The sequence below is a fragment of the Hordeum vulgare genome, chromosome 7H (assembly GCF_904849725.1).
Source record: "Hordeum vulgare subsp. vulgare chromosome 7H, MorexV3_pseudomolecules_assembly, whole genome shotgun sequence".
In the NCBI taxonomy this organism is placed as follows: Eukaryota; Viridiplantae; Streptophyta; class Magnoliopsida; order Poales; family Poaceae; genus Hordeum; species Hordeum vulgare.
In genome coordinates, this window is record NC_058524.1 from 394,551,656 (window position 1) to 394,563,595 (window position 11,940).

At 45.3% G+C, this 11,940-nt stretch overlaps 1 protein-coding gene across 1 annotated transcript; it reads right to left on the reverse strand.

Annotated features, from left to right (window-relative positions):
- Window positions 1–418: 418 nt before the first annotated feature.
- Window positions 419–2,860, reverse strand: LOC123409300 (F-box protein PP2-B10-like). Its single transcript, XM_045102238.1, has 2 exons — window positions 2,305–2,860; window positions 419–988 (listed from the first exon to the last, which is right to left on the reverse strand). The coding sequence occupies exons 1-2, from the start codon at window positions 2,748–2,750 to the stop codon at window positions 553–555; spliced, it is 882 nt and encodes a 293-aa protein (XP_044958173.1). The 5' UTR covers window positions 2,751–2,860; the 3' UTR covers window positions 419–552.
- Window positions 2,861–11,940: the final 9,080 nt, after the last annotated feature.

An 11,940-nucleotide genomic window follows, 5' to 3' on the forward strand; every position in this document is an offset into this window, starting at 1 on the left:
TGCATCACGAGTTCACCCGATTGTTTTGCTACAACACATATTTTTATTTTGAGGCCACGCATCATCAGCGCCTTTTTTGCTACACGTTGATACTTTTTGCTACAACCATATTTTTGTTGCATCGTGACCGAAATTTGCTACATCGCTGTTTATTTTTGCTTCATTCGATGATTATTGCTGCATGGACAGATGTGACGGTCAAACCATATTCGATCTGGCGGATCGGGCGGCTCGCGTGTCGCGTGTTGAAAGTTTCCACCGGCACGCCGGCGGAGAGCACTGCTCTTTAATAAAAATAATACTACGCCCCCGGTATCACTAGGTACATTCTCGGAAAACATGAAACAAAGTTGTCTAATTTACTATTTCCTTCATCTCAAAATAAGTGCCTTAAATTTGTACTAATTATAATAAAAAATTATAGTAAATTTAAGACATTTATTTTAGGACGGAAGGAGTATTCACAAACTACACGCATATGCGCTCGCTCATCGACGAGATGAACCGACATTCAGCATACAAACATAACTTGAGATCCGTGGCTAGGATCGATCATATGGGCCTGAACTCGATGCCTTCCACGACGAGCCCGCGCTTGGGGTACCACCCCATTATCTCGAAGCTCACCGCCACCTCCTCCCCCACCATTGCCTCGTCGACGGTGCGCAGCCGCCCCATCTCCACCTCCCACCACCCGTCCCCGCGCAGCGCAGGGCCCCTCATGTGGACGTCGTCCGTACCTTTGCCGTCTCTGAACCTGCGTGCATCAGCAGGGTCGGGGCGAAGGCACACGGCATGGCGCGACGGAGCGCTGCCGCCCACTCTCACGGTTGTCTCCTGGTCCGGGAAGCTCAGGCCGCGGTGGCCGTCTTCGGTGGCAAAGACGAGGTACGCTGCGTAGGCGGTCGCCGGCGTCAACGCGGTGATGGGGAGCCGTCCGTAGATGTCGAGGCACGTGCAGTCCACGAGCTGGGCCACGTCGGCAAACCTGATATATTTGGCGTGCAAGGAGGAAACAAATTTAAATTAATCTGGACAGGAGAAACCATTTACTTCGTATAATTATTTGCAACTTGCAAGGTAGTAGTGATAGTGACTATCAGCACAGAGATACTAGCAGTAGTATTATGATTAATTAATCTGATATACTCCGTATAGTAGAAGGGCAAACTTGCGGGCATCTGCATCAATGATATACGATGCACAGCCAGGCCAGGATAGCATTGTTAACCAGCTGCATGGATGCAAACAGTGAAACAGAGCATCGATGATCGATCCATCATGGATGCAACCAATTTCGTCGACGGCTACGTGAAGGTTGTGGGCAAGTCGACGAGTGATCAACTGACGAGGGATGCCGAATTATTTGGGAGTCGCGTGCCGACCACACCGGGTGGAGTTGACTTGGCTCGTACTCGTCTCGTAGCCACATTCACGCGCATGCACTTGCTCAATACTCGGTCGGAAAAGTGCTTGCACGATCCGGCAGGAGATCTTATTTACGTACTACTCCGTATGGAAAGAAGATTCCAGTCTACTACGTATGGGTAGTGGATGCAAACCTTTCAGAAAAGAAATAGATACAACAGTTTCTGGATGTGAAATTCTACAACAAGTCTCACTGTTGGACTAACTGTAAATTGATGTGTGTTCTACTTCCTCCGTTTCTAAATACTTCCTCTGTAAACTAATATGAGAATGTTTAGATTACTAAAGTAGTGTTTTTAAATGCTCTTATATTAGTTTACGGAGGTACTATAAGTTTTAAAAAAATTCATTAAGTAACTACATACGAAGTAAAATAAGTTGATCCACACTTTAAAATATTATATATATATTCATATGCATTTTTTTAATGAAACCTCTAAAAATAATATATTTATAAACGGAGGGAGTAGTAGAAAGCGCGCATCATCTTTGCTTGCCTGTCTGCCGTCTCACAAACAAAAACAAGTGCCGTGCACCCACTCGCATCTTGAAAGAAAGGATTGATCAATACGCAGGCACGCACGCCCACTAGATGGAGCTCGGTAATGGAAGCACTTTTCGCTACCAACTCTCCAATCGCCTTCTCATGCCACGAAAAGAAACAAAAAATAGCTCCAATTGCCTTTCTAATTTCTATAGTCCCCTCCATCCATTCAAACTGTCATCATGTCGACAAGCAGCTCGAATTTCAACTCGATGGATTGTTCTAATTAATCAAAGTTAAAGATGGCAGTTGATCTCGGCTCTGGAGTGAGGAGAAGGGAGAAATTTAACGAGGACAAAAAAAAGAGAGAGAGAGGAAGTAAGTAGGTGTACCTGGAGAGCGGGTGGGGCGTCCACGTCCAGCTGTACTCGCCGTCCTCCCACGGCAGGCTGAGCCTCCTCGCCGAGAGCGCCACGCACTTGGCGCCGCTCCCCTTGGCAAGCCACAACGCCATGCCGCCGCCGTCCACCAGCACGGCCACGTCGGTGAGCCCGAGGTAGGCCTCCTTCTTGGTCGACGAGGCGGCCGTGGAGGCGGAGCGCGAGAGCGGGAATCGCCGCGCGGGCGCCTGGTGCAGCTGGAGGTAGTCCGGGGGGAGGAAGCGCGCCCAGACGACGTCGGACTCGGCGGCGTCGCGGAAGCAGGGCGAGACGGCGGCGCAGCGGCAGGCGTCCCGCGGGGAGGTGAGCGCGATCACGTGCGCCACGCACGCCTCCGGGAGGTCGCACACCCGCGTCCTCTCCTCCGCCGTCTCCATGCCACTCGCGTGGCTGCCCATCCTAGCTCTAGAAATTTGTAGTGGAGAAAGCAGAAGCAGCGGGGCGGGGCAGGGATCTGGCCTCTATGTATGTTGTATGTTGGCGTTGCGTAGTGGTCGGGCAGGACCTGGGTCTGGGTGTACATATCGGCCGTCCGTACGGGTTATAATGGCGACGCGGGACCGGGTCATTCAAGACTCAAGAGAGCGACGGCGGCGACGGCGACGGCGAAAAGGTGGACGACGTTCTGCTCCGTGCAACGAGGAAGACGAGGCGCGCGTTAGCCGACCCAAGGCGTCGTCGGCCTCCCCGCACCCGCATAGGTACGTGCACATGCGAGCGAGAACACTCGGTGTTCCAAGGTTTCGCTTATTTTATTTTGTTTCCGGTCATTCTGAAATTTCGTGTGCCCAAACTGCGCATTACAGGAGCACGGGCGTAGATGATGACGGTCTCTTTCCCCCGTGCAAATTAGACAAAAAAATCAAAATAAGGAACGGTCAAGTCGTCGAGAAGAACAGATTCCAAACTCGCAAGCGACGTAACTACGCAATTGGTGGTATATAGTAGTACCAACCAACTGTTCATCGCAGTTCTTTGCACGGAAGCGAAATGGATGATTGGGCGCTGAGATACTTGGACTTCCACGCAAAAGATTCCCCAAAAGCGCCAACTTTCTCGGAGGAGATTCATTGGCTCACTTGGTTGGTGGCAACCGCGGGGTTCCTTTCATCTCAGAGCCAAGTGGAGACGGAATCCAACGGGCCACACCTCGTTTATTATTCATATTGGCTGTAGCAAGACAAGCATCGAGCCCCACATCGTCAAGTCGGAAATTTAGTTCGGAGTACAATACAAGTTTATATACCTATAATTATAAAACGTGTTGAGTTGTTTAGTTTCATGACAGACAGCATATGGAAACCAACCCGTATTTAAATGATTAGAGGGACAATATCATTCCCAGCCTACCAGAGTATAGTCCAGGTGCTTATATTATTTTTGAATTTATTTCAAAATTTTCGGGCTATGGTTTAAGTGGGAGGAGACGTTTCCGTCGACACGAGATGTCTATAATGACTTCGTAAATCTTAAAATAATATGTCGACTCAGTCTTTTGAAGATACTCATAGGGATAGTGTTGGAAATATGCCCTAGAGACAATAACAAATTAGTTATTATTATATTTCTTAGTTCATGATAATCGTTTATTATCCATGCTATAATTGTATTGACTGGAAACACAATACTTGTGTGGATACATAGACAAAACACTGTCCCTAGTAAGCCTCTAGTTGACTAGCTCGTTGATCAAAGATGGTCAAGGTTTCCTGGCCATAGGCAAGTGTTGTCACTTGATAACGGGATCACATCATTAGGAGAATCATGTGATGGACTAGACCCAAACTAATAGACGTAGCATGTTGATCGTGTCATTTTGTTGCTACTGTTTTCTGCGTGTCAAGTATTTGTTCCTATGACCATGAGATCATATAACTCACGGACACCGGAGGAATGCTTTGTGTGTATCAAACGTCGCAACGTAACTGGGTGACTATAAAGATGCTCTACAGGTATCTCTGAAGGTGTTCGTTGAGTTAGTATGGATCAATACTGGGATTTGTCACTCCGTATGACGGAGAGGTATCTCGGGGCCCACTCGGTAATACAACATCACACACAAGTCTTGCAAGCAATGTGACTTAGTGTAAGTTGCGGGATCTTGTATTACGGAACAAGTAAAGAGACTTGCCGGTAAACGAGATTGAAATAGGTATGCGGATATTGACGATCGAATCTCGGGCAAGTAACATACCAAAGGACAAAGGGAATGACATACGGGATTATATGAATCCTTGGCACTGAGGTTCAAACGATAAGATCTTCGTTGAATATGTAGGATCCAATATGGACATCCAGGTCCCGCTATTGGATATTGACCGAGGAGTCTCCCGGGTCATGTCTACATAGTTCTCGAACCCGCAGGGTCTGCACACTTAAGGTTCGACGTTGTTTTATGCGTATTTGAGTTATATGGTTGGTTACCGAATGTTGTTTGGAGTCCCGGATGAGATCACGGACGTCACGAGGGTTTCCGGAATGGTCCGAAACGAAGATTGATATATAAGATGACCTTATTTGATTACCGGAAGGTTTTCGGAGTTACCGGGAATGTACCGGGAATGACGAATGGGTTACGGGAGTTCACCGGGGGGGGGGGGGGGGCAACCCACCCCGGGGAAGCCCATAGGCCTTGGGGGTGGCGCACCAGCCCTTAGTGGGCTGGTGGGTCAGCCCAAAAGAGCCCTATGCACATTGTAAGAAAAATCAAAGAGAAAAGGAAAAAAAAAGGAGGTGGGAAAGGGAAGAAGGACTCCACCTTCCAAACCAAGTAGATTTCGGTTTGGGAGGGGGAGACCTTCCCCCTTAGGTTCGGCCGACCCCTTGGGAGTCCTTGGACCCCAAGGCAAGTCTCCCCCTCCTCCTCCTATATATAGTGGGGTTTTAGGGCTGATTTGAGAGAACTTTGCCACGGCAGCCCGACCACATATCTCCACGGTTTTACCTCTAGATCGCGTTTCTGCGGAGCTCGGGCGGAGCCCTGCTGAGACGAGATCATCACCAACCTCCGGAGCGCCGTCACGCTGCCGGAGAACTCTTCTACCTCTCCGTCTCTCTTGCTGGATCAAGAAGGCCGAGATCATCGTCGAGCTGTACGTGTGCTGAACGCGGAGGTGCCGTCCGTTCGGCACTAGATCGTGGGATAGTTCGCGGGGCGGATGGAGGGACGTGAGGACGTTCCACTACATCAACTGCGTTCACTAACGCTTCTGCTGTACGGTCTACAAGGGTACGTAGATCACTCATCCCCTCTCGTAGATGGACATCACCATGATAGGTCTTCGTGCGCGTAGGAAAGATTTTGTTTCCCATGCGACGTTCCCCAACAGTGGCATCATGAGCTAGGTTCATGCGTAGATGTGTTCTCGAGTATAACACAAAAGTTTTTGTGGGCGGTGATGTGCGTTTTGCTTCCCTCCTTAGTCTTTTCTTGATTCCGTGGTATTGTTGGATCGAAGCGGCTCGGACCGACATTACTCGTACGCTTACGAGAGACTGGTTTCATCGCTACGAGTAACTCCGTTGCTCAAAGATGACTGACGGGTGTCAGTTTCTCCAACTTTAGTTGAATCGGATTTGACCGAGGAGGTCCTTGGATGAGGTTAAATAGCAACTCATATATCTCCGTTGTGGTGTTTACGTAAGTAAGATGCGATCCTACTAGATACCCATGGTCACCATGTAAAACATGCAACAACAAAATTAGAGGACGTCTAACTTGTTTTTGCAGGGTATGCTTGTGATGTGATATGGCCAACGATGTGATGTGATATATTGGATGTATGAGATGATCATGTTGTAATAGTTAACATCGACTTGCACGTCGATGGTACGGCAACCGGCAGGAGCCATAGGGTTGTCTTTATAACTAACGTTTGTGCTTGTAGATGCGTTTACTATTTTGCTAGGATGTAGCTTTAGTAGTAATAGCATGAGTAGCACGACAACCCCGATGGCGACACGTTGATGGAGATCATGATGATGGAGATCATGGTGTGACGCCGGTGATAAGAAGATCGTGCCGGTGCTTTGGTGATGGAGATCAAGAAGCGCATGATGATGGCCATATCATGTCACTTATGAATTGCATGTGATGTTAATCCTTTTATGCACCTTATTTTGCTTAGAACGACGGTAGCATTATGAGGTGATCTCTCACTAAAATTTCAAGACCAAATTGTGTTCTCCCCGACTGTGCACCGTTGGTACAGTTCGTCGTTTCGAGACACCACGTGATGATCGGGTGTGATAGACTCAACGTTCACATACAACGGGTGCAAAACAGTTGCGCACGCGGAACACTCGGGTTAAGCTTGACGAGCCTAGCATGTGCAGACATGGCCTCGGAACACATGAGACCGAAAGGTCGAGCATGAATCGTATAGTTGATATGATTAGCATAGAGATGCTTACCACTGAAACTATTCTTGACTCACGTGATGGTCGGACTTGAGATAGTGGATTTGGATCATGTACCACTCAAATGACTAGAGAGATGTACTTTTTGAGTGGGAGTTCTTAAGTAATATGATTAATTGAACTAATTGTCATGAACATAGTCTAATGGTCTTTGCGAATTACGATGTAGCTTGCGCTATAGCTCTACTATTTTTATATGTTCCTAGAGAAAATTTAGTTGAAAGTTGATAGTAGCAAACTTTGCAGAGGATTGTCCTCGTTGCTACGCAGAAGGCTTATGTCCTTAATGCACCACTCGGTGTGCTGCACCTCGAGTGTCGTCTGTGGATGCTGTGAACATCCGACATACACGTTTCTGATGACTACACGATAGTTCAGTACAAAATACTTAATGGCTTAGAAGCAAGGCGCCGAAGACGTTTTCAAACGTCACGGAACATAAGTGATGTTCTAAAGAGATGAAATTGTGATTTCATGCTCGTGCCCTTGTTGAGAGGTACGAGACCTCCGACAAGATTATTTGTCCACAAAGTAAAGGAGAAAAGCTCAATCGTTGAGCGTGTGCTCAGATTGTCTGAGTACGACAATCACTTGAATCAAGTGGGAGTTAATCTTCCAGATGAGATAGTGATGGTTCTCCAAAGTCACTGCCACCAAGCTGTGAGAGCTTCGTGATGAACTATAACATATCAAGGATAGATACAATGATCCTTGAGCGATTCGCGATGTTTGACACTGCGAAAGTAGAAATCAATAAGGAGCATCAATAGTTGATGGTTTGTAAAACCACTAAGTTTCAAGAAAGGCAAGGGCTAGAAGGGATACTTCGTGAAACGGAAAAACAGTTGCTGCACTAATGAAGAGACCCAAGATTAAACCCAAACCCGAGACTAAGTGCTTATGTAATGAGGGGAACAGTCACTGAGGCGGAGCAACTCTAGATGTTTGGTAGATAAGAAGGCTGGCAAAAGTCGAAAGAAGTATATTTGATATACATGATGTTGATGTGTACTTTACTAGTACTCCTAGTAGCATGAGGGTATTGGATACTGGTTCGGTTGCTAAGTGATTAGTAACATGAAATGAAAGCTACGGCATAAACGGAGACTAGCTAAAGGCGAGGTGACGATGCGTGTTGGAAGTGTTTCCAAGGTTGATATGATCAAACGTCGCACGCTCCCTCTACCATCGGGATTGGTGTTAAACCTAAATAATTGTTATTTGGTGCTTGCGTTAAGCATGAACATGATTGGGTCGTGTTTATTGCAATACTATTATTCATTTAAAGAGAATAAAGGTTACTCTATTTTCTTGAATAATCACCTTCAATGGTTTATTGAGTCTCGATCGTAGTGTTACACATGTTCATGATATTGGTGCCAAAAGATACGAGGTAATGATGATAGTACCACTTACTTGTGGCACTGCCGCTTGAGTCATGTTGGTATAAATTGCATGAAGAGGCTCCATGCTGATGGATCTTTATACTCACTTGATTTTGAATCACTAGTGACATGCAAATCATACCACATGAGCAAGGCCTTGTTTTCATTGAGATGAAATAAGATAGTAACTTGTTGGAAGTGATACATTTTGATGTATGCAGTCCAATGGGTGCCGAGGCACGCAGTGGATATCATTATGTTCTTACTTCAATGACGATTTGAGTAGATACTAGAGTATTTGCTTAATGAATCACAAGTCTGAAATGTTGAAAAGTTCAATTCTGTTTCGGAGTGAAGTTCTTCGTAACAAGAGGATAAACTGTCTACGATATGATCATAGAAATGAATATCCGAGTTACGAGTTTTGGTACGCAGTTAAGACAATGTGGAAATTGTTTCGCAGTTCATGCCACTTGGAACATCATAGCGTGATGATGTGTCTGAACGTCATAGCCACACACTATTTGGTATGGTGCATGCTATGATGTCTCTTATCGAATTACCATTATCGTTTATGAGTTAAGCATTAGAGACAACCGCATTCAATTTAAAAGGGGCACCACGTATTTCCGTTGAGATGACACAGTATAGACTAAGGTTTAGAGAAATCTAAACTGTCGTTTCTTGAAAGTTTGGGGTTTCGACACTTATGTGAAAAAGTTTCAGTCTGATAAGCTCGAACCCAAAAGCGGATAAATGCATCTTCATAGGATATCCAAAACAGTTGGGTACATCTCCTATCTCAGATCCGAAAGCAAAGTGTTTGTTTCTAGAAACGGATACTTTCTCGAGGAAAAGTTTCTCTCGAAAGAATTGAGTGGGAGGGTAGTAGAACTTGATGAGGTTATTGAACCATCACTTCAACCAGTGTGTAGCAGGGCGCAGGAAGTTGTTCCTGTGGCGCCTACACCAATTGAAGTGGAAGCTGATGATGGTGATCATCAAGCATCTGATGAAGTTACTACAAGCCTCGTAGGTTGACAAGGTCGTGTACTACTACAGAGCGGTAAGGTAACCCTGTCTTGGAGGTCATGTTGTTGAGCAACAGTGAACCTACGAGTTATGGAGAAAGCGATGGTGGGCCCAGATTCCGACAAATGGCTGGAAGCCATGAAATCCGAGAGAGGATCCATGTATGAAAACAAAGTGTAGACTTTGGAAGAATTACTTGATGGGCATAGGACTATTGAGTAAAAAATGGATCTTTTAAAGAAGACAGACAATGATGGTGATAAGTCACTATTAAGAAAAGCTCGACTTGTCGCAAACATGTTTCTGACAAGATCAAATAGTTGACTATGATGAGACTTTCTCACTCGTAGCGATGCTAAAAGTCTGTTAGAATTATGTTAGTAGTTGCTGCATTATTTATGAAATATTGCACGTAGGATGTCAAAACATTGTTTCCTCGACGGTTTCCTTGAGCAAACATTGTATGTGATACAACCAGGAGGTTTTGTCGATCCTAAAGATACTAGCAAGTATGCAAGCTCCAGTGATCCTTCAATGGACTGGTGCAAGCATCTCGGAGTTGGAATATACACTTCGATGAGATGATCAAAGATTTTGGGTTTGTACAAGGTTTATGAGAAACTTGTATTTCCAAAAAGTGAGTGGGAGCACTATAGAATTTTTGATAAGTATATGTGGTTGACATATTGTGGATCAGAAGTAATGTAGAATTTCTGTAAAGCATACAAGGTTGTTTGAAAGGAGTTTTCAAAGGAATACCTGGATTCGCTACTTGAACGTTGAGCATCAAAGATCTATGGAGATAGATCAAAAGCGCTTAATGAAAGTTTCAATAAGATGCATGCCTTGACAAGTTTTGAAAGAGTTCAAAATAAGATCAACAAAGAAGGAGTTCTTGGTTGCGTTGTGAGGTGTGAATTTGAGTAAGACTCAAAACCCGACCCCGGCAGAATAAAGAGAATAGACGAAGGTCGTCTTCTATGCCTTAGCCGTAGAATCTGAAGTATGCCATGCTGTGTACCGCACCTGATGTGTGCCTTGACTCAAAGTCTATTGAGAGGTACAGAGAGTGATCCATGATTGAATCACTAGCAGCGGTCAAAATTTATCCTTAGTAACTAATGGACTAAGGAATTTTTCTCGATTATGGAGGTGGTTAAAGAGTTCGTCGTAAAGGGTTACGTCGATGCAAGCTTTGACACTAATCCGAATAACTATGAGTAGTGAAACGGATTCGTATAGTAGAGTAGATATTTGGAGCATTTCCGAATAGCACGTAGTAGCAGCATCTATAAGATGACATAAAGATTTGTAAAGAATGCACAGATCTGAAAGTTTCAGAACCGTTGGCTAAAACCTCTCTCACGAGCAAGACGTGATCAGACCCCTGAACTATATGGGTGTTGGATTCGTTGGAATCACATGGTGATGTGAACTAGATTATTGACTCTAGTGCAAGTGGGAGACTGTTGGAAATATGCCCTAGAGGCAATAATAAATTAGTTATTATTATATTTCTTAGTTCATGATAATCATTTATTATCCATGCTATAGTTGTATTGATTGGAAACACAATACTTGTGTGGATACATAGACAAAACACTGTCCCTAGTAAGCCTCTAGTTGACTAGCTCGTTGATCAAATATGGTCAAGGTTTCCTGGCCATAGGCAAGTGTTGTCACTTGATAACGGGATCACATCATTAGGAGAATCATGTGATGGACTAGACCCAAACTAATAGACGTAGCATGTTGATCGTGTCATTTTGTTGCTACTGTTTTATGCGTGTCAAGTATTTGTTCCTATGACCATGAGATCATATAACTCACGGACACCGAAGGAATGCTTTGTGTGTATCAAACGTTGCAACGTAACTGGGTGACTATAAAGATGCTCTACAGGTATCTCCGAAGGTGTTCGTTGAGTTAGTATGGATCAATACTGGGATTTGTCACTCCGTATGACGGAGAGGTATCTCGGGGCCCACTCGGTAATACAACATCACACGCAAGCCTTGCAAGCAATGTGACTTAGTGTAAGTTGCGGGATCTTGTATTACGGAACGAGTAAAGAGACTTGCCGGTAAACGAGATTGAAATAGGTATGCGGATACTGACGATCGAATCTCGGGCAAGTAACATACCAAAGGACAAAGGGAATGACATACAGGATTATATGAATCCTTGGCACTGAGGTTCAAACGATAAGATCTTCGTAGAATATGTAGGATCCAATATGGACATCCAGGTCCCGCTATTGGATATTGACCGAGGAGTCTCTCGGGTCATGTCTACATAGTTCTCGAACCCGCAGGGTCTGCACACTTAAGGTTCGATGTTGTTTTATGCGTATTTGAGTTATATGGTTGGTTACCGAATGTTGTTTGGAGTGCCGGATGAGATCACGGACGTCACGAGGGTTTCCGGAATGGTCCGGAAACGAAGAATGATATATAGGATGACCTCATTTGATTACCGGAAGGTTTTCGGAGTTACCGGGAATGTACCGGGAATGACGAATGGGTTCCGGGAGTTCACCGGGGGGGGGGGGGAACCCACCCCGGGGAAGCCCATAGGCCTTGGGGGTGGCGCACCAGCCCTTAGTGGGCTGGTGGAACAGCCCAAAAGAGCCCTATGCGCATGGGAAGAAAAATCAAAGAGAAAAGGAAAAAAAAAAGAAGGAGGTGGGAAAGGGAAGAAGGACTCCACCTTCCAAACCAAGTAGATTTCGGTTTGGGAGGGGGAGACCTTC

Bases quoted from the DNA above. Each gene is read 5' to 3' on its own strand.
- LOC123409300 (XM_045102238.1), bottom strand. From the start codon at position 2,750: ATGGGCAGCCACGCGAGTGGCATGGAGACGGCGGAGGAGAGGACGCGG. The intron at 989-2,304 runs GTACACCTACTT...CAAATATATCAG, and splicing joins ACGCCCCACCCGCTCTCCAG to GTTTGCCGACGTGGCCCAGC.